The following is a 24,343-nucleotide window of genomic DNA, read 5'->3' on the forward strand; positions in this document are numbered from 1 at the left end:
TGCCAGTTCCATGCAAGATTCATTTAAAACATGATGCAATTCCTGTTATTCACCCGCCAAGGAAACCCCCAATTGCGCTAAGAGATAAGGTCAAAGCTGGATTAGATCGAATGGAAAATTTAGGAGTCATTAGTAAGGTTATTGAACCTACAGAATGGGTTAACTCGATGGTAGTTGTCGAGAAAGGCCAAGGCAAACTGCAAGTTTGTTTGGACCCTACAGACTTGAACAAATGCATTTAACGTCCTCACTACCATATGAGAACATTAGATGATGTATTACCATCACTATCAGGTGCAAAGTATTTCACCAAGCTAGATGCTAGGTCAGGTTACTGGTCAGTAAGCCTTGATGAAGAGTCATCATACCTCACTTGTTTAAACACTGAGTTTAGAAGATAAAGATACCACAGGTTACCATTTGGTCTTAGTATGAGTGGTGATGAGTACATTCGTAGAATGGACCAATGTTTTGAAGGTCTAGATGGTGTCGTAAGCATTGTGGATGACATCTGTGTGAGTGGAAAATCGAGGGAAGATCATGACAAAAATCTACTAGCAGTGCTAGCAAGAGCTCTTGAGAAGGGTATTATTTTTAATGATGAGAAAGTAGAAGTAGGTGTCACAGATGTTCAGTATTTTGGACACGTACTAACTTCTGAAGGTCTGAAGCCCGATCCAGCAAAGGTCGCTGCGATCACCGAAATGTCACCTCCATCAAACAAGTGAGAGTTGCAAACATTTATGGGCATGGTCAATTATCTCTCTAGACTTGCTCCTAAACTATCTGAGATAACAAGTACTCTGAGAGAACTCTTGCAAACAAATGTGGCATTCTCATGGTTAGTACCACAGCAGCAAGCATTTACCAAAGTGAAAGATTTGTTGACAAAGCCAGGTCAAGTCTTAGGGTATTATGATCACAAGAAACCTCTTGTTTTGCAAACAGATAGCTCTAGAATAGGTCTTGGTGCTACTCTCTTGCAGGAAGGTCGACCAATTGCTTATGCAAGCAAATCACTCACCTCAAGCCAACAAAACTATGCAATGATTGAATTATAGTGTTTGTGAATTCTGTTTGGTCTAAAACGATTTCACCAATGGGTCTATGGTAGACGCGTTACCGTAGAAACAGACCAACTGTCACTTGTTCCTATCTTTAGGAAGCCGCTTCACAGCGCACCTGCTCGTTTGCAGCGCATGCTATTGCAAATGCAGCCATACAACATTGAAGTAAAGTATCGTCCGGGTAGAGATATTCCCGTCCCAGATACATTGTCTAGAAAACGACTGTTGAATACATTCCCAGAATTATCCGAAAAAGCTGACATTCATATTAATATGGTTATGTCACATGTACCAGTTAGTGACAGAAAAATGCAAGAAATAAGGCATCAAACTGCAAAAGAAGCGCAAATGGTCACACTGAAACAAACAATTTTGTCGGGTTGGCCTAATTGCAAAAGTCAATGTCCTTCCACATTAACAGAATTCTGGTGTTACAGAGATGAATTAACCATCAGTGATGGTATCATCATGAAAGGTCATAAAATTGTGATACCGCCATCGTTAAGAAAAAGCATGCTTGAACTTAAAATTCGCCCAAAGGCAAGCACCCTCGGAAAAAAAGAGTTTCGAAAATGAAATTTCGACAAAAGCCCCGTACTTCAATAAACGCACCCCAAACAGTCATCTTTCAACGTAATCCCCAATGAAATGCGCCAAAATGTTGCAGACACACCCAGGATGCAGGCAAAAAATCACAAAAAGCATGGTTGCGATCGCTAAATCGCTTTTAATACCGAAGAGAAAAGGAACTCTTTAGAAATAGGCACTACTTGCCACGGAGGGATACAAAATGATTTAGTGTAATGTAACCTTTATGCAACCTCTTTAACACTCTGGATCCAACCGGCTTTTTATTGCATCCGGAGATGGACGAAGTGTTACGATTGCCTCTTTAATTTAACAGCGGAAAGGAAAGAAACTACACACAAGTGAAGGTGAACAGTTTTTAAGAGAGTTCAATTCGGATGAAAAATATAGGTGAAAAATATTGTTACTGTGAAAAATGCGTAAAGAAACAAAGTGAAACTCCGAATAACCATAAATCTAGAAACAAATTAATTCTGCTGCCACTAACATCGCACAAAATTGAGTTGACTTAACTTTCTTCGTAAACCTTTTAACGATTCCCCCACTTATTAAAAAAGACTACATATGCAGATTGGCACCGGTAATCTCCGGTAATGGTAGCTTCAGTCTACACCCATCAAAAACTCCGGATAAACACAGCTGTTAGAATCTTATCTGACTTTTCATGATGTCATCTTATCAATATCAAAACTAAGTTCAAATGATCCTCTATATAATCGATGGAATTTTTAGCCCCTCCAACTCCTCAATATCTAACATACTAACTGTTGTTGTTCAAAGTTCATTTTCAGGTTCCACGCCCCATCACGGAGCCATTTTAGCTGGGCCTGGCCCTGTGACCTTTCAGCAGAAAAAGATTAATTGTGAGCCAAAGTAGGTCAAATTTACCCCGGCTGTCTGGGTATTCGCCAAAGATACAATTTAGATCCAAAAAAACCAGTGCACTGTGGCCAATGAGACCTTAATGTGCACCCGTGGTAGATAATTTCAAGACAAATTCACGTCTGAACGCAGCTACGCCAAGGGAGTGCAGCACACAGCTCCGCCTTTATGGCCCCTCTCGTCGTCACCGGCCGTCGTCTAAATCCTCGAGACGGTTTCCCCAGTGCGTTGAGCGCACTGAGTACCGCCGCCCCGGGGTTCCTCTCTAAAGCCACCCCCTCGATGTTCATGGGTTTGCCCCACGCTAAGCAGACCCAGGTCCGTCCCGTATGTCCCCCACACTGGTCACCGTGGTCTCGCTGTTCCGCCGTTCCCGTCCCTCTACAGACGGGACCTCTGACAGGTACGGGCCAGCGAACTCTCGACGATAAACAGCGGGTGACGAGTCCGCTGCATCTTGGAGAAGACAGCAATCCCAGCAGTGTGGAAGAAGTCCGGCTCGAGGGTGACGGACTCAGCTGGATTAGCAGAGCCACCCGCAGAAGTTCCCCTCTATAAGGAAATATGTACAGGTGAGAAGATCTTCTGCGGGCGACTCTCGCCTCGGTCGCGACGCGCACGCTCCAGCTGCTGACCGAGATCTAACATACTTACACACCATGTGAGGTATATCAAACACAAAGTATGGACTCGACATTTCCTTTGTCTGATTTCGCTTTACCGGTATCTTTAATGAAAGAAGTACCTTGATGCGACTAATTGTGTCTGAACATCGGCATTTGCTTCGCAGCTCAATAGTTTGCTATCCGAAACTGAAAATGTCATATTCGACATATGTATGGGCAAATACTTATTTATATGGGCGAATTTTGACCAGACTCTCACATCGAAGAAGTATAATGCACTAAAACCGTCACACCGGGTAACAAAATTAGTCATGCTTCAATATATCAAGCAAGTTAATTGTTGTATATTCATTTAAAATGAATGATCTTTCAGCGAAAATACATTTAACGTTTGATTTTCTATGTTGGCTTCTAATTTGAACTTGATTTATTCCGTTAAGAAAGCAATCAAAGTATACATTATAAATATTTTTTTAGAAAGGCATTTACGGAATAATATGTCTTTCAATCGTCATGACGTAAAAAGTCATCTTGTCAACCATCTTGGATTATTTGGGAGCACCTTGATATAACGCTCGGATATGGCTTTCATTGTATCTTCAAAGTCTCAAACTTCCACAAATGCAAGTATTAGACACAGGTGGTTAGCGTGTGGCTATGATAATAATTACTGAAAACATCATTTTGAATGATAAATAATCATATTATAACGAAAAATTAACTTATATATATATATTTGATAGTGAAATTTTTTTTTTCAGAAAAGTTAATTTTTCGTTATAATATGATTATTTATCATTCAAAATGATGTTTTCACTAATTAATAGCATAGCCACACGCTAACCACCTGTGGTATTAGATACTAGTAAATGAACAAATCTAAAATAAATATGCAATTTGTTCACTACAGACCCCCACACACTATATACGTATCGTATGCATGCAACGAGCTATATTTTTACTTGATATGTATGTGTGTTATTGACAAAAAAATCGCCTGTGAGCATTCTCTTCAAAACATTGATGCTTAATTCATTATTTAAAAGAAGTATTGATTTACACGATTTCGTAGAAGAAAACGCTAGTTGCGCATGTGCTTCGTTTATGTCCAACTCCCATGACGCCGAACGCAGATACATTTCCTACATATAATTTATTTATATTGATACATTTATCATATTGTATATACTATAGTTAATTAATTTGAGGCAGAATTGAGTTATCACCGACTAGGTGTGAGTTCTATGACTGTCCTAAAAAAATTAATCAATGGGATTATGATAGGTTTGGTTGACTTTCTGCAGCTCTTGATGAGTGTACAATTAAAGGGGCCTTTTCACATATTTTGGCATGTTTTGAAGTTTGTCATTAAATGCATTATATCAGGTATGTGTATTAGAATATACAGTTAATACACATACCTGATTATATTGATATGCATACATTACTACAATTACCTTTTCTATCGTTTCTCTTTCGGTTTAAAAACTCAAGATGACATCCACCACACAGCAAGTTAGTCCAGAAGTTTTGGAACATTACTATCTTAAACTAGAAAAGAATGACAAATTTCATTGTTACCAGAAAAATAATAAAGACGGTAAGTTCTATTGATACCACTTTAACAGTAAAACACATGTTTAAAGGTCATTAAAATAATCACCTTTCACTAACTGTAATAGTCTTCGGATACCATTAATTTGTATGCCATTCACATTGGTTTGACAATATAAGATCGCTTAGTTGATATTTAAGTCATATTTATAAATGATATGTCTTGATATAGAAAAACGTCTTTTCAATATTGTTTTATAAAGACACAACATTTGCAAACATACATGCATCTGATTTTTGAAGGTCAAATTCTTATGTAACCAGTGATTTTTTTGGCTAAAAATCACCGCCGATTTTCAGCTGCTTCCCAATCGCAAAAATCAACATTTTTTCCCAAAATTGAAAAAGCTTACCAAAATTTCTCAAAAAAGCCCAATTTCCAAAAAACGAAGAAAGAAGTCTCTTATGAATAATGATTTCTTATTCTTAACTCTAGATCTCAACTTTTTATTTAAACATCCTGCAAAATATATAACTTTAATTTAGTTTTTTTTCTTTATAAATAATTCCCAAATTTGCCACTTTTATCAATTAAAACAATCCCAATTTGACCAGACTCCTTTTTCCCAAAATGGCTAGAAAATCCCCTGAACATGCACTTAAGAACCATTTCAATTCTGTTACTTATAATCATATTTAAAATGCTTAATTTTTCCCAAATTTCATGGTTTATCGCGCTAATTTTCCCAATTCAAAAAATTTCAAATGGCACAGGCTGTAACAAATGAATAAAAAAAATCACTTGTAACCATACAAAAAGCGAGTCTTATCGCCTGAAAACTGAAACACTACTGCTATTGCAGTATTAATTTGTATATGGGATGTTTTTATCATGATGCAAACAGCTGAAGAACAAAAAACAATCTTGGACTCCATCCTAAAATACCCCAAAATTCACCATGAAAAAAGATTTTTTTTTTTCACTTTATAATTTAACTATTATTATTAGTTATCTATTGAAAGTAGATTTTCACATCCCCATACACTGGAAGCAACCACTTGACCTTCTAAACTGGACAATATGCCCAATTAAGGTTGCAGTAGTGTAGTGGATATGCTGTCAGTAGGTCACGGTTTTCTATTCCCACTCTGGGAGCATTCTTTAGATTTCCCCCTTAGACAAGTACTGGTTCTAGTACCAGGAATCTGACTCGAGAGCGTGTTTTAATTAGGCTTTATATGCAAGCAAGCTAAAATAAATAGATTGAAACTAATTTAGCTTCAATTCTGCCAAAATATAAATACATGTAAAACTCAATGTCACAGAATGCTTTAAGAAAAGTGTTGTGGTATGCTTGAAGAAAAGATGTTTGTTTTTTTTTTGCAGAAAGTTAATAAGTTAATAGACATATGTTCTCATTTTTAGCTCATCTATTTTTTGAAAAAAAATTATGAGCTATTGTCATCACCTTGGCGTCGGCGTTGGCGTTGGCGTTGGCGTTGGCGTCGGCGTCCGGTTAAGTTTTGCGTTTAGGTCCACTTTTCTCAGAAAGTATCAATGCTATTGCATTCAAACTTGGTACACTTACTTACTATCATGAGGGGACTAGGCAGGCAAAGTTAGATAACTCTGGCGTGCATTTTGACAGAATTATGTGCCCTTTTTGTACTTAAAAAATTGCAAATTTTGGTTAAGTTTTGCGTTTAGTTCCACTTTTCTCAGTAAGTATCAATGCTATTGCATTCAAACTTGGTACACTTACTTACTATCATGAGGGGACTGGGCAGGCAAAGTTAGATAACTCTGGCATGCATTTTGACAGAATTATGTGCCCTTTTTATACTTAGAAAATTGACAATTTTGGTTAAGTTTTGTGTTTAGGTCCATTTTATTCCTTAAGCATCAAAGCTATTGCTTTCATACTTGCAACACTTACTAACTATCATAAGGGGACTGTGCAGGCAAAGTAATGTAACTCTGACTGGCATTTTGACAGAATTATGTGCCCTTTTTATACTTAGAAAATTGAAAATTTGATTAAGTTTTGTGTTTAGGTCCACTTTATTCCTACAGTATCAAAGCTATTGCTTTCATACTTGCAAGATTTATGAACTATCATAAGGGGACGGTGCAGGCAAAGTTATGTAACTCTGACTGGCATTTGGACGGAATTATGGGCCCTTTATACTTAGAAAATTGAAAATTTGGTTAAGATTTATGTTTTGGTCACTTTACCCCTAAAGTATCATAGATATTGCTTTCATACTTGGAACACTCACAAACTATCATAAGGGTACAGTAAAAGGACAAGTTGCATAACTCTGGTTGTCATTGTTACGGAATTATGGCCCTTTTTTGACTTAGTAACTTTTAATATATGGTTAAATTTTGTGTTTCGATCCACTCGAAGTATCAAGGCTATTGCTTTCAAACTTCAAATACTTACATGCTATCATGAGGTTACTGTACCTGGCAACTTGAATTTTACTTTGACCTTTGAATGACCTTGACTCTCAAGGTCAAATTATTAAATTTTGCTAAAATTGCCATAACTTCTTTATTTATGATTAGATTTGATTGATACTTTGATGAAACTACTCTTACCTGACATACCACAATAGACTTCACCCAAACCATCCCCCGTGCCCTCCCCCCCCCTCCCCCCCCTCCCCCCCCCCCCCTAATTTTTTTTTTTTTTTTTTTTTTATAAGATCATCTCACAAATGACCACCACACCCTCACACTATACCCCCACCCCACCCCCCCCACCCCCCCCCCCCAAATTTTTTTTTTGATTTTTTTTTTTTTTTTTTTTTTTTTTTTTTAAGATCATCTCACAAATTATCACCACACCCTCACACTATACCCCCCCCCCCCCCGATTTTTTTTTTTTTTTTTTTTTTTTTCGCTTTTTTGGAAGATAATGTAATAAATGTCCACAACCCCACACTATACACCCCTCTTCACTCCACTCCTCCCTCCTTTGTGATTGAAAATGAGAGTCCCTTCACCTTTAAAAAGAAAATAGATGAGCGGTCTGCACCCGCAAGGCGGTGCTCTTGTTTAAATTTATTCATCAGAAGTATTTCTGGTTAAAAAATATATCATTATAAAACATAAAACATATTACAATTAAAGGTGCTACCTTATTGTTGGACAAAGTCATGTGAGATACATGTAGCTGTCATTAATGTGTTTTTTTTCGTAAGTTCCTTATTTTATTTGGAATTTATAATTATTCCTAATACAAGAGATATAGACTCATTACACAAGTTCTTAAAGATAATTTTTGTCTCTAGTCACTATGAGGTACATGTATCAGAAAGATTATTTTTAAGAAGCTTGACATTCTGTGTAAGACATCTGACTCTCAATTTCAAACAACTGTTATTCTGTGTGGCTGCCAGAACTGACACAGTTAAGCTGAATGTTTTGTAAAATATTTCTTATTTGTGTTCCTGGAAAAATTCTTTGATAACTCTTCCATTTTTAATGCATCAGTAAAATGTATTTTAAGCCAGATCTTTTTTTAACCATTAGCGATATCTCTCAAAAATTAGTAATACAAGTATTTCATCAGCAAATTTAGCCCTAATACAAAGTTCCACTTAGTTCCATTTGGACTTGTCATTTGTTAACCTCTAATATATTCATTTTTATGTCCCCCACCACTATAGCCGGGGACATATTGTTTTTGCCCTGTCTGTTGGTTTGTGTGTTTGTTTGTGTGTTTGCCATATTTTTGCAATATTGAAGATATCAACTTGATATTTGGCATGCATGTATATCTCATGGAGCTGCACATTTTGATAAGTGAAAGGTCAAGGTCATCCTTCAAGGTCAAATATATAGCTTCAAAGCGGCGCAGAAGGGGACATGGTGGTCTGACAAACACATTTCTTGTTATGTTTTTAATTTTAATATGCTTGCCATCTTACATAGTTGCAATAAGTAGTAAATGTAACTACATGTAATAATATTAAAAAAGATAAATTCTAAAGTTTCCAAATCTATCATATCACTAGGTAAACACACACATATATTGCTATTGATGTTCATTTTAGCTTGCCATGAGTTGGGCGATTTCTATGTGCGTATGCGCAAGTTTGAAGAGGCTACTTCTGCCTATAGCTTCAACTGTTATGTGAACGAGTTTGGTCCAAGTTGTCGTAGGATTGCAATGAAGATGATGGACGAAGGTGAGCTGGCTTGTTACATGTACTATTGTGTTCATAGTAAATGTGTAGGGCAGTGTTTTTGTAAATGTATGTAAATTCTATATGCCAAATATAGTATTTTTGGTATTTTGCCATTTTGGTGGTAAACTTAATATTAGATTTAAGTATGGCTAAATGAGATTGTATGGATTTCCATTAACATGTAGTAATAAGTGAATGCCAACAATACGCATAAAAAGATCAAGAGAGATTGCATGGAGAGCTAGCTTGAGATTGCATTTGGGGCATTTTTCGAAGCCAAGGTCAAGATCACTGTTAAATGTACAAAATTGGAAAAAAGCTTCCATTCAATAACTGGCATCAGCAATCAGGTAGATTCTTGTCAATTTCTTAAGTTGCATTCACCAATCTTAATAAAACTTTGCATAAAGAAAGCTTGCATAACGATCTAGCTTGGAATTGGAATTTTGGGTACCCGGTATGTCTGGTTAAGTCACCTTTAGCTAAAATGATAGTGCAGTGATATTTTGTTTGTAGATAGTTTATATAAATATCTAACTGGGCATTTAATTTGGGGAAATTCAATCAATATCAAGGTCATAATTACTAAACATGAAATAAAAACAGAAATATTGCTATTATATGAGTTGGAATTGATGTATACTTCTGACATCCTAGTTCTGGATTGCATGTGGGACAAGTAAGACTTCTAAAAATAGAAAAATGGTTTCCAGTAAATCAAGCGAGTTAAGATGGAGGTATTGCACTGATGTTTATGCCCCCCAGTATATACATATTGTTTTTGCCCTGTCTGTTGGTTTGGGTCAAACTTTAACATCTTGCCATATTTTTTACAATATTGAAGATAGCAACTTAATATTTGGCATGCATGTATATCTCATGGATTTGCACTTTTTGAGAAGTGAAAGGTTCAGGTCATCCTTCAATGTCAAAGGTCAAATATATGGGTCAAAAGTGTCAAACTTTAACATTTGCCGTAACTTTTGAATATTGAAGATAGCAATTTCATATTTGCAATGCATGTGTATATCATGGAGCTGCACATTTTGAGTTGTGAAAGGTCAAGGTCATCCTTCAAGGGAAAGGTCAAATATAGGGGGGGGGGGGGGCATAGTGTTTCACAATCACATCTTGTTGTGGATTTAACTGATATTGAGACCTATCATGGGAGTTCATTTGGGGCCAGTCAGGTGAAAGTTTATGTCACTGTGACTTAAAATAAAAAATAACAATTCTCCTCATCTACTTTAGTCTGGATGAAGATATTGTTCAGAAATTGTGCGTGTGGGTTGCTACTTTTATGTTGTAGCTATTATGAATTCCAAGCTATGAATGCCATGTAGGAACCGGATAGGTCAAGATGAAGGTCATTGTTGCTATAAAATGAAATGGTTATCTCTCATAAATTTTAGTTTTAATGCAGGTTTTGTTATCAAGTTTTGTATTTTGGTAGCTTACATGCAGACGTTGCTTGAGATTGCATTTATGACTTGTTGAATTAATGTCAAGGTCATTATTTTTACTTTGCTAGAAAAACTGTTTCCGGCTTAATTACTTAAGTGTGCATGTAGGCAATTTGCTGCAATTTTTGTGTGTAAGTAGGTTACATGAAGACCCAGCTTGGGTAAGAACAATTAATATCTTAAAAGTTAAAAACCGGATTTTGCGTAATGGCACATATTGATGACTGTATGATTATCTTAGTAGGCATACATGTTTATAAAACATCTCCTGTTATTGTAATATAATTATTTTATGATTTATTCCAAAATAAAATATACAGGGATAGAAACCAACTTTGTACAGACAGGCAACAATCACAAGTACTTGGATAGCTTTTCCAAAGAGTAAGAAGCCCGAACCAAGTACATGTCATAATTATCTAAAAGTTTTGTTAAACAAAGCAAAATCATTCAATATTATAACAAGAGGGCCAAGATGGCCCTAGTTCGCTCACCTGAGAGGAGTGTTCTGACCAAATTTCATGAAAATTGGGCTAAAAATGTGACTTCTAAAGTGTTCACATGTTTTCACTATATACATATAGAGAAAACTGCCCCGCCAACTGGCAGCCATGTTTTTTCACCGATTTGGACCATTTTCGAACTCGTCCGAGATATCAATAAAGCCAATGTTTTGAACTAGTTTCATGATGATTGGGCAAAGATTGTGACTTCTAGTGTTAACAAGGTTTCTCTATAGCCAAATAAGGAAAACTGCCCCGCCCACTAGCAGCCATGTTTTTCAACGGACCAGAACCACTTTTGAATTCAACCAACATATCATTAAGACAAACATTCTGACAAAGTTACATGAAGATTGGGCATAAAATGTGACTTATACAGTGTTTACAAGGTTTTTCTTTTTTTTGACATAGTGACTTAGTTTTTGACCCAGCATGACCCAGTTTCGAACTTGATCGAGCTATCATTGGGACAAATCTTCTGACCAAGTTTCATGAAGATCGGACAAGAAATGTGGCATTCAGAGTGTTTACAACCAAATGTGGACGGACGTACGACGGACAAAGACCGATCACAAAAGCTCACCTGAGCAATCAGGTGAGCTAAAAATGCTGTAATAACTCAAATGCATTATGCCATTTTTATGTCCCCCACTATAGTAGTGGGGGACATATTGTTTTTGCCCTGTCTGTTGGTTGGTCTGTTGGTTGGTTTGCACCAACTTTAACATTTGCAATAACTTTTAAAGATAGGAACTTGATATTTGGCATGCATATGTATCTCATGGAGCTGCACATTTTGAGTGGTGAAAGGTCAAGTTCAAGGTCATCCTTCAAGGTCAAAGGTCAAATATATGGGTCAAAATTGCTCATTTAATGTACACTTTTGCAGTATTTCAATATTCAAGATAGCAACTTGATATTTGGCATGCATGTGTATCTCATGGAGCTGCACAATTTGAGAGGTGAAAGTTCAAGGTCAAGGTCATCCTTCAAGGTCAGTTGTCAAACATATGTGGCTAAAATCACTCATTTTATGAGTACTTTTGCAATATTGAAGATAGCAACTTGATATTTGGCATGCATTTTATCATGGAGCTGCACATTTTGAGTGGTGAAAGGTCAATGTCAAGGTCATCCTTCAAGGTCAGAGGTCAAATATATGTGGCCCAAATCGCTAATTTTATGAATACTTTTGCAATATTGAAGATAGCAACTTGATATTTGGCACACATGTGTATCTCATGGAGCTGCACATTTTTAGTGGTGAAAGGTCAAGGTCAAGGTCATCCTTCAAGGTCAAATATATGGGTCAAAATTGCTCATGTAATGTCACTTCTGCAATATTGAAGCTAGCAATTTTATATTTGAAATGCATGTGTATCTCATGGAGCTGCACATTTTGAGTGGTGAAGGGTCAAGGTCATCCTACAAGGTCAAACGTCATATAGGGGGACATTGTGTTTCACAAACACATCTTGTTATAAGCCTGAATCTTCATTGTTTTTCAAAATGAATAGATAATTTTGTAAAGCATCCACTTATTTCTATCCTGATATATATATATATACAAATGCTTCATTAATTTATATTATAGGTGTTCAGAACAAGAAAGAATTATTTAACGTCCTGAAAACAGCCTGCGAGGGCCCAAATCCTTCTCTTGTTTCCTGTACAGACCTGGGACGCATGTACGACATACAAGTTTCGAAAGAAGTACGTGAAAAAATCAACATTTCCGATAACTTACCGCGTGCAATGCGGTACTACGAACGTGCCTGTGATGGGGGTTGTGCTGCAGGATGTACTCTAATGGCAAAGCATTTATTAAATAAAAAAGAAATGGATAGGTCATTGGAATTCAGCCAAAAAGCGTGCGAATATGGCAATACCCGCTCATGTTTTTTCTTGCATGGAGTCTTCAGTGGAAAGAGCAACCTCATGAAGAATGTGCCCGTTGACTCAGAAAAGGCAGAATATTATTACAGAAAAAGCGTGGCAGATTCAAGAGTACTAATTGAAGAAGAAAAAAATAATATAAAAGCTTAATGAATGTGTGAATGAGGCTGAACTTCTAATTTTGTACTCCATCAGGCATGTAAATTAAATATTTAATTTCTTATAGTTGCAAATTTCTTAATGTTTTTTGCACCACAGATTATTAAATTATATATATTTTGGGAAAAAAACATCTTAGCATTTATCATATACTTTTTGTGTGACTTATATGGTGTTCCCTGTTGCCAGATAAGCTTGAAATGGTTTCTATAGTGTTGGAACTTTAAATTTAAAACATGTGCGTGGAATCATATGCACTAAAAAGAAACTTGTTCACATTTAAAATAAAAATTAACGATAATGTTTGGATATCCCTAAACTAATGATAGAAGCAAGACAAAAGGTTTAATAAAAGATAGTGCAGTCCCTATAAATCGAAAATAGGGACCTCCAGTAGCAAATGCCAATGCACTACCACTTTGCCAAACATACATATATTTAGAAGCAGATTATAAATGTAATGTAAGTACTGCAGATTTTTTCTTGAGAAATAGAATCGTAAATGCTTTATTGTTTAACCAATTTTGAATGCTAATTATATGACAATTATCATGAATGAACAAACATTTAAACTATTTTAATATGTTGACATTTTCGTACTCAGAAGTGTTATTTTGCTTGTTTGAACATTTTGTATACATTTTTTTAAACTATGACACTTATTTTGTCATTTTACCCAAACTGCAAATACGTCTCTTTAAAATTTGGAAGCAAATGTGAAGTTGATATTTAATCTTTAGATCTATTTACTAGTATTTTTAATTAGTTAAATTCTTTATTTTTGGTGATTGACATAATCGTGCTACTAAAGTTTTGAATATTGAAGCTAATTTACACTTTGAATATAACTGTTAGATCTACCAATGTTTATTATGAATTGACGTTAAGCTTGACAGATCTACAGAAATAGGGATGTTGTGGTGTGTTTGATATTTATTTTTTATTACACGAACCCACAGGGCCCTGATGTTGTCTTTTAAATAAAGATGTTTGTTTTTCCATACAAAAACTTGGAAGGTTATATAATAAGGATAGTACTCGAGTTGTGTTGTTGGCAGAGATGGAAGTCCCTTACCAACACTCATCTTCCCCTTTAGAAAGTTGATGCGTTTTAGATGGGCTAACTGGGGTGGTTTCAATTTATTTTTTCAATAAATTCTGACGTGTGGTCAGTGGTCACCATGTACAGACAAGGCTTAACATGTGGGATCTGTATCCTTAGGTAAAAGGCCAAGGTTCAGAGGTCAAGTGTAGGCTATATACAATATGTCCGGATGGATTGTAACATCATTCATCTGGCAATTAAAAAAATGCTAACCATGTGGAGATGGCGTGAAGTGTGGAAGACACGTGTCCGTTGCTCAAGCGTCAACGTTACATAGAGGGGTAAGACGTTGATGTTGGACACAATAGGGCCAGTTGTGTACTGTCCATATGTGCAATTCAATGCAATGTGGATGTGTAATTTTCAAGCAAGACCTGTGTCTAAAATTTAAAGTATCATAAAGACAAATTTTCGCATGATACATCTTCTCTGGACAGCATATGCTTCAGCCATCAAGCAATTTTACAATAACTTGCCACAGATTGTTCTGAATGTGGAGCAAGAGTACCGCACACAGGCTCAAATGTAAAGGTCACGTTAAAAGGTAGATGTTCTAATACAAGCGTCATACAGCTTGTGCAGTCTGAAGCTTCATAATTCGAAGGACAATTTAACAACTCCAGGTAGCAGCAATCGGACAGACTGGCAGTTTATTATTTAAAAAAAAATGTAGATCTACTTGTCTTCATACTTATATATGCACATTATTTTCTGCCACATATATAGTTATAACAACATAGCATAAAATTGTCAGTTATGAATACAAAAACAAATAAACGCTCAACGCAATCGATGGCAAGAACACCCAGCTTCTATCAAGGCGTAACTGAAATTTAGTAAACAATATTATTAAGAATCATATTTCGTATAACAAAAGCTTCTTCAATATAATTACATTCATTAGAAATAACTTTTTTTTCACATGAAACTAATAACTTGTTGAAATTATATATCAAATTGTTTGACTTAAATGCAATGCAAATATATATCTAAGATCAGTGTAGCAGCGGCATATGCATAAACAATGATATTTGTCGTTCATTACAGCATAAACAATAACGCTCATTTCGTAAAATTTTACAATGTGCTTATCTGCCAGTTTGTATTCTAATTGGAATGTGCAGACCACCTTAAATATCTGTACAAAACTAGCGAAAAGGTATAGGAAGTAAGTCTACATTTTCTTCATATTCGAAAGATGTTTTTAAAACTTTATACATATCTCATACTGAACCGTTATTCATTTCAACATACCACTCTAGTTAGCTCATTTATTTTTTGAAAAAAAATTATGAGCTATTGTCATCACCTTGGCGTCGGCGTCGGGGTTGGTGTCCGGTTAAGTTTTGCGTTTAGGTCCACTTTTCTCAGAAAGTATCAATGCTATTGCATTCAAACTTGGTACACTTACTTACTATCATGAGAGGACTGGGCAGGCAAAGTTAGATAACTCTGGCGTGCAATTTGACAGAATTATGTGCCCTTTTTATACTTAGAAAATTGAAAATTTTGGTTAAGTTTTGTGTTTAGGTCCACTTTTCTCAGAAAGTATCAATGCTATTGCATTCAAACTTGGTACACTTACTAACTTTCATGAGGGGACTGGGCAGGCAAAGTTAGATAACTCTGGCGTGCATTTTTACAGAATTATGTGCCCTTTTTATACTTAGAAAATTGAAAATTTTGGTTAAGTTTTGTGTTTAGGTCCATTTTATTCCGTAAGTATCAAAGCTATTGCTTTCATACTTGCAACACTTACTAACTATCATAAGGGGACTGTGCAGGCAATGTAATGTAACTCTGACTGGCATTTTGAAAGAATTATGGGCCCTTTTTATACTTAGAAAATTGAAAATTTGGTTAAGTTTTGTGTTTAGGTCCACTTTATTCCTACAGTATCAAAGCTATTGCTTTCATACTTGCAACACTTATTAACTATCATAAGGGGACTGTGCAGGCAAAGTTATGTAACTCTGACTGGCAATGGACGGAATTATGGGCCCTTTATACTTAGAAAATGGAAAATTTGGTTAAGTTTTGTGTTTTGGTCCACTTTACCCCTAAAGTATCATAGATATTGCTTTCATACTTGGAACACTCGCAAACTATCATAAGGGTACAGTAAAAGGACAAGTTGCATAACTCTGATTGTCATTTTTACGGAATTATGGCCCTTTTTTGACTTAGTAACTTTGAATATATGGTTAAATTTTGTGTTTCGATCCACTTTACTTCTTAACTATCAAGGCTATTGCTTTCAAACTTCAAATACTTTCATGCTATCATGAGGTTACTGTACCTGGCAAGTTGAATTTTACCTTGACCTTTGAATGACCTTGACTCTCAAGGTCAAATTATGAAATTTTGCTAAAATTGCCATAACTTCTTTATTTATGATTACATTTTATTGATACTTTGACAAAACTACTCTTACCTGACATACCACAATAGACTCCACCCAAACCATCCCCCGTGCCCTCCCCTCCCCCCCCCTATTTTTATGTCCCCCACTACAGTAGTGGGGGACATATTGTTTTTGCCCTGTCTGTCTGTTGGTCTGTTGTTCTGTCTGTCTGTTTGCGCCAACTTTAACATTTTGCAATAACTTTTGCTATATTGAAGAGAGCAACTTCATATTTGGCATGCATGTGTATCTCATGAAGCTGCACATTTTGAGTGGTGAAAGGTCAAGGTCAAGGTCATCCTTCAAGGTCAGGGGTCAAATATATGTGGCCAAAATCGCTCATTTTATGAATACTTTTGCAATATTGAAGATAGCAACTTGATATTTGGCATGCATGTGTATCTCATGGAGCTGCACATTTTGAGTGGTGAAAGGTCAAGGTCAAGGTCATCCTTCAAGGTCAGAGGTCAATTATATGTGACCAAAATCGCTCATTTTATGAATACTTTTGCAATATTGAAGATAGCAACTTGATATTTGGCATGCATGTGCATCTCATGGAGCTGCTCATTTTGAGTGGTGAAAGGTCAAGGTCATCCTTCAAGGTCAGAGGTCAAATATATGTGGCCCAAATCGCTTATTTTATGAATACTTTTGCAATATTGAAGATAGCAACTTGATATTTGGCATGCATTTGTATCTCATGGAGCTGCATATTTTGAGTGGTGAAAGGTCAAGGTCATCCTTCACAAGGTCAAGGTCATCCTACAATGTCAAACATCATATAGGGGGACATTGTGTTTCACAAACACATCTTGTTGTTTTTTTGTTTTTTTTTAAGATCATCTCACAAATGACCACCACACCCTAACACTAAACCCCCCCCCCCCCACCCCACCCCCCCCCCCCTTTTTTTTGAAACGGTTAAAAAACACAAATATTTATTTTTATTATTTTATGTTTGAAATATTGTCCAACCATCGCACCCAAGAATCCCAACCCACCCCCACCCGAATCCCCCCCCCCCCCCTAATTTTTGTTTTGCATTTTTTTCGCATTTTTGGAAAATAATGTAATAAATGTACACACACCCACACTATACACCCCTCTTCACTCCACCCCTCCCTCCTTTGTGATTGAAAATGAGAGTCCCTTCACCTTTAAAAAGAAAATAGATGAGCGGTCTGCACCCGCAAGGCGGTGCTCTTGTTTAAATTTGTCAACACGTCTACATATGAATTTCCTCATAAAACTATTAACTGGCATATGCAAATACATAACCAAACCCAAAATTATTTAAAACTTTCTTGACACTTGAGAACCAATTTGCATTACGTGTATTACACTCGTTTAACGCTTGTTTGTAAATAATTTGCATTATGATATTTTGATTGGTAATAATTTCAAACCAATATGTTATAACGTGCACGAAACGGTTTTCGTACAACGGATTTCTACCGAATTATCCATAATCAGCGACATTACCGGTACATGTTTTTAATTTAGCCTGTTGCAATCGTTTACAAAATTTTAACTGAATGTGTTGAATATCAGCTGACTTTGTAATACCCCATTTACAACACCGTCCCTTAATGGATTAAATTATCAAATACTTCAATGCCATTACCATTGTATGTCGAATTTTCGTTCAAAGCCCCCATTTCCAAATTACTGTTATCTTTGTTTTTGCAGAGTTAACATTAAGCCCCCAACAATTGCAACATAAACATAAGCTTTCTAAATGTGCTTGATCTTCAGCAGGCGACTTGCCTAAAAGTGAATGCCATCAGCAAATAATAACATCAACACAATATCATCTATATTCAACCCAGAGTTAATTTAATCGTGTATGCAAGGTCCTCAACAAATAAAGAAAACAAAATTACCTCCCTTGCCTCGGTCCAACAGCATCACTAAACTAACCTGAATAAGCTGAACATGATTTAACACGTGACTTAAGATGTGCATTCATATCCTAAGCTAGTCCAAGCAAATTGTCTTGTATACCAGACTAAAACATTTATAACCATAATGTTTTGCGATATTCACTTTCAAATTAGTTTAACATATCGACGTATATAGCATACAAACGTTTATTTTCTTTAAAATAATTTTGTACAATCGACATAAATAATTAAAGAGCATCAACAGTTGAATTACTTTTCCTCAATCCGAACAGCACATCGAAAGTAATAGTGTTTCCATAGCAAAACGTTTCAATGCGCTTGTTAGTAATCGTGGTAAATAATTTTGAAAAGCAACTGACTAGATTAATCGACATACAGTTATTTACATGATATTAATTCATTTATGCCTAGTGGACTCTCCCATCCTTCTAAGTTGGATCAATTTATTTCCAAAATATGGAATGTCTAATATATTTATTTCTATATTTAGAACATTTCTAACAGAAATTCTTTAGGCAAACAGCGAAGACCCTGATAAGACGCCGCATCATGCGGCGTCTCATCTGGGTTTACGCTGTTTGCAATGTCCTTTTTTCAGGACGCTAGGCATGAATGGGTTTAAAGAGACCTTTTATGCGATCAATAACAAATTCGTTCAATATACAATTTCTACTGGATGATGATAATATAAAACTTGTCAGATTTATTTTTACATAAACATTTGCGACTTCTACAGGTATTCAACTTTCAAGATGTCTTGTGTGTAAGAATATGAGGTGACTAACAACGAATGTACATTATTCTATCGACGCGTGCTGTATTTGTAGCTTGACATCTTGGGGCATCTTTTGTCAATGGATTTAGGTACTGTTCACCAAGGTTTAGTTTAGAGTATCATTTGTTAGAAATCATTTTCTTTTCTTTATACTAATGCACGTTATACAAGTATACATTTGATCTGATACTCCCGCGGGCATGATGACGTCATAGTTCATTTTCTAGCTCGAGAAGACATAGGGAGATCAGAAATCGCACAATAGCAGACTTAATTTTATGTATTATCCATTTGTTTGTTGTTAAGTGCTAACAACAGTTATTCATACACGTAATTCGCTGATTTGCGTAATCCGTGTTAAGATCATTGTGCGATAATCGACCGTCTTAAGAGCGCAGACAAAAGTATATATTTGATGTTATAATTTCTATTGTTATTAAATTATATATTCTGAACCTACCCCACGAATAACATGTGTATTATTTTGTTGCGTTTATAGTCTTTCAGATAAAGGCGTATTTTCCAACCGGACGGTTCGGGTGAATACACGTTTAATACTCATCTGAGATAGAACAAAATAAGGGAACTAAAATCATTTACATTAGTGTCACAACGAAGATTTACCGTGGTATACAAACGTTTATTTAGCCCAGCAGTGAAGTGCGGAAACTGCTCCGATCACAGACCCGTAGGTAAGATGTGTTTCGTTTATTAATCATATCATGTAATTATTAAGTTAGTTACAATATATGTGCTTAACATATGTGTTTTATGCTACAATCAATTATCTTTATTTTATGATGAACATGCTTGGAATACACTCAAGGTGGGAAGCTTGGAAATTAATTGTATTTTATTAACGCAGTCAACTTATATTTCTGAAATGGACACTTATTCGCGAGTAAGCGGTACTATTAATTCACGATGTAAATGTCAATTTGCGTTTTGTTTAAACTCAAGACTTCTTATATAATAATAAAATGGGACTAGATCTATTATATGCGCTGTGTACAGTATATAACTTGATACAACAATATTTCTCCTTTATTTCTACATTCGCATTCCGAAGACTTAAATACATGTAAAAATAAATATAACTAAGCGTATTCTTTTTTTTATAAGTGCAGCTTTGTATATCACCAAAACGGAGGTAATTTTATTGAAAGAACGAAAATAACATACAACTTTAAATATGTTTTACTTTATTGAAAAGATCTTTAAACAGTCACTACAACATTGCGGTAAATAAAAAATGTTCGAACCTTTAATTGGCTTTTTTTATTGTTTTAAGTATTCCCGTTAACAATGGTATTTAATCAAACAAACTCAGTGTATAATTAGACATGAGATGGACACATCTAATTTATTGTTCATAATTTTCTTGTGCAATACCAAACTATTGTAACCCATTAAATTGTACGTGCAAGATATTTCGTATTTATCAATTTAGCTAGTTGTTCGTCTGTCTGTCTGTCCCTAGACACACAGTTGTTGGACGAAGTAGTCATTGACATTTCATCAAACTATATTAAAACTTGCATTATTCCTTATGTAAAGAAGTTGTGCGTGCGCATTTTTTATTATCTTACGTAAAAGGGACTTGTTCGAAATTTTGATTTTTTTTTCTAAAGTTTATCAGGAATTTCTTTTAATTGATATATTTCAACATCCGTACTAAAGAGCTCATCATCGTCATCGTCGTCGTCGTCGTCATCATCATCGTCATCATCATTATCATCATTATTTTTATTATTATTAGCAGCATTATCATTACCATTTACATTATTTCTTTTATTATAATAATAATAATAATAATAATTATTATTATTGTTGCTATTATTATTATTATTATTATCATTATTATTATTATTATTATTATTATTATCAAGCATCTTCCAATGTATTTCCCAGACGACCAAGGCCTCAGCAATGAGTACGCTACGCCCCATTCGTGCCTCCAACGCCACTGAAATGACGATCAACTACCGCCGGAACATTGAACCCGCCCACACCACGGCTAAGACTAGCCGAAGTCTAGCGAAAACCACCGAAGACAGGGACCTGCAAATAGACCCGCATAACGTCTTGTCTTCAAAGACCAATTTTAAGAACGGCAAATCTAGACCGAGCTTGGAATCGTCTCCTATTGACTCGAAGCTGGATTACGATTCTGGCGAAGACGAGATCGATTTTGATGACTGTGACCCGACGCCGAGGGAAAAGTACGGTGATCCGGTGATCCGTGTCTACCATCGCGCTTGCAAGAAGCTGGGTACCATATGCATGAAGTCCATTCAGAGCGCCTTACTTAACGAAAAATTCTCGTGCAAGTATGTGCTGCTTAAACCGAATGACCTCAAAGCAGCGTGCTATGCGCTCCTGGATAACAGATTTGTAGAGCAAATTGACTTCGAACAAAATGCGCTTGAATATGTTCCGATAGACGATATAGGTGATGTCATAGCGGATAGCACGTTTCTCACGCATGTTCGTATAGCCAGCAATGGCTTGAAATCGGAAGGGGCCGAAATCGTTTGCAAAGCTGTCCAGGAAAACAAGCGCATCGTTTCCCTGGATTTATCTGACAACGGTTTCTTTGATAGCGATGGGAAATTTTTTGAAAAGCTTCTGGATAATTCAACCACGCTGAAAGAACTGTATCTATCAAAAAATAATCTAATGGATCTTGGCGTCCAAGCTTTATCCAGAGGGCTTGAAGACAGCGCCACGTTGCGTGTATTAGACCTTTCTTGGAACCACATCCGTCTGAAAGGAGCCATTGCCATAGGGTGTGCACTGGCCAAAAATAGTTCGTTAAAAGTCCTGAACCTGGCGTGGAATGGCCTGCATTCGCAGGGCGCTGAAAGCATAAGCATGGCGCTGTCCAAAAACGAAACCCTGGAGGATTTGGATTTAACTTGCAACAGACTGAACGAACAATGTATTTCAAATATTCTCACCGGCCTTGAACAAAATAAAACACTCTCAACGTTACGGATCGCCTTAAATAACGTGACTTGTACTGGCGCCGAGGGTATTCTGAAGCAGATTTTGAAAAACAAGAAGTCGGCACTGAAAATGTTAGACATGGGGAAACAGGAGGTCCATGATACGTTTATGCCGTTACACGCAGAGCTAAAGGAGCAGCGGGGAATCAACGTAATTTACGGCATTGTTTGGCACACCCGTCGGCAATCCCTGGCATCTCAAACCGCCGACGACGACGAGTTACTGCTGTTTACTTGCGATCCTTTGACTGTTTTGATGGAATGCATGCGTTTACAGAACCTCCGACTCATCGACTTTTTCAAAGCCTTGGACGTGAACAAGAGTAACCATATTTGCATATCCGAGCTTGTGAATGGGTTGCTGAAAGTTGGCGTGCCCATAGGACCGGACACATTGCTCCGCCTTTTCCGCAAGCTAGACAAGAATGAAAACCAGATGCTCGACTACAAAGAAATGGTTGAGGCCCAGAACAAACATCGACAAAATGTGCGACAGGCGCTTCAAGAAAACGTGGATTTTGAAAAGACCGATATTGGCAAAACATCTGTTATTCTCAGAAAGGTCATGGCAAATCATTACATCATGAAATCTGAGGCAAACGACGTATGGAGCCCAAGCGTCGGGTCCAGTTAAAACGTTTATGGTGAAAGACGCCTGACTGCTATAACCAACCGACAGTCATTAGCTTCCTGTCGGAGAGCTTGTGCCGCGTGTACGTTTGCAATATGAATTGGTTTTGATTTTCAATAACATAGCGTTCTTTTTTTCCATGGAGACGGTCCATATGTTCATTTTTTTATCGATCATAACACCTTATTCATACAGCAATTTAAAGTGCAATTGTATCGTCGTCTTAGCGGTAAGTGACAGAAATAATATGGTGTGTACATGTATACTAAGCGATTTTTTTTAGATAAAACAGTTTTATACGTTATTCAAACTAAAAGAAAAATTGTCCTAACACTGTGTTTTGCGTTTGGACAGCATGTTGTTTCTCTTATTTTGTTGTTGGTTAATGGTTTTACTTATTTTGTGTTTATATCGATTTAATGTATGCACCCACATTGCATACACGTTTGAATGATATAACCGATATGGTTTCACAATCGAAACTTAAGAATCAGCGAATTGACCGTTTACGAGTACTTAAATAAACTTAGACTCCTTACTTCGCACCCAGCCTTGGGAAATGCAACCTCAAACCAAATACTTGGTTAAATATGTATGATTATGTATAAATGTAATACTAATGATTTTCGTAGCTCTATTATGAATTTACTGCATACATATTACCTGTTCTAACAATAATTAAGTTAACCCATTTATGCCTAGAGTCTAGCAAAAAGGCTTGGCAAACAGCGTAGACCCAGATGAGACGCCGCATGATCTAAATATAGTAATAAATATACTAAACATCCCTAATTTTGGAAATAAATCTATCCAATTTAGAAGTATGGGAGAGTCCACTAGGCATAAATGGGTTAATTGATCGTTTAGTAGCAATTCGTATGATTGATATCAACGAAAAATATTAATGTTTATTGTGGTCCTTTTGAAGGTCAATTTAACTTGCTAAAGACATTGCAAACTTGTATAAAATGAATAACTATATATTTTTATATATAGCTATAATTATATTATTTAAAATCAGGACGTTTCTGATTTCATTTCATAATTTTGGAAGCTGGACAAAACACTTGGAGTATGAATCCTTCACCTTTATTTAAATCACCCGCAAACGTCTTTGCAGTCTATTCTACACATGATATTGGCTTATCCTCCGATACTCAAAAACGCAATTAATCCTCGCCCTGGCGAAACCGGGCTGAATACATGTGCGTAATATTTCGTCACATATTAGCCTATGCAGTCCACACAGGCTATTCAGGGACGAAACTTTCCGCAATAACAGGATTTTGGTTAGGAAGAGACTAGCTTTAAGCGAAAAATTCCAAAAAAAGCGTGGAGAATCATCCCGGATAAGACTACTGATGTTAACGAGCGTCTGTAAGTTCAAAGTTTATGTGGTGCGTTTATTTTGAAGTGAATGCGGCCCATCCGCACCGGATGTTGCATTGTTAAAGTTTGTACGTCTTAGATCTCCTACAAAATAAGCTTTTGGCGTAATCACTAAGGCTTTTTCGGCGTAGCTGTATACGCCTGCTTTTCACCTTACCTGACCTTTGTAACTGTCCAATAAAATTC

At 36.2% G+C, this 24,343-nt stretch overlaps 3 protein-coding genes across 5 annotated transcripts in view; 2 read left to right on the forward strand and 1 right to left on the reverse strand.

The window, feature by feature from the left end:
* Positions 1–24,343, reverse strand: part of LOC127844792 (cyclic nucleotide-gated cation channel beta-1-like) — a 225,973-nt gene that overhangs the window by 96,056 nt on the left and 105,574 nt on the right. The gene's annotated exons all lie outside the window — the stretch shown is intronic.
* LOC127844817 (cytochrome c oxidase assembly factor 7-like) lies at positions 4,617–13,083 on the forward strand. The gene is made up of 3 exons (XM_052375328.1): positions 4,617–4,763; positions 8,783–8,917; positions 12,478–13,083. The coding sequence occupies exons 1-3, from the start codon at positions 4,658–4,660 to the stop codon at positions 12,927–12,929; spliced, it is 693 nt and encodes a 230-aa protein (XP_052231288.1). The 5' UTR covers positions 4,617–4,657; the 3' UTR covers positions 12,930–13,083.
* On the forward strand, positions 21,059–23,027 carry LOC127846039 (leucine-rich repeat-containing protein 74A-like). The gene has a single exon (XM_052377217.1). It carries the CDS (start codon positions 21,059–21,061, stop codon positions 22,769–22,771), a length of 1,713 nt encoding a protein of 570 aa, XP_052233177.1. The 3' UTR covers positions 22,772–23,027.

The sequence above is a fragment of the Dreissena polymorpha genome, chromosome 9, assembly GCF_020536995.1.
Source record: "Dreissena polymorpha isolate Duluth1 chromosome 9, UMN_Dpol_1.0, whole genome shotgun sequence".
Taxonomy (NCBI): domain Eukaryota; kingdom Metazoa; phylum Mollusca; class Bivalvia; order Myida; family Dreissenidae; genus Dreissena; species Dreissena polymorpha.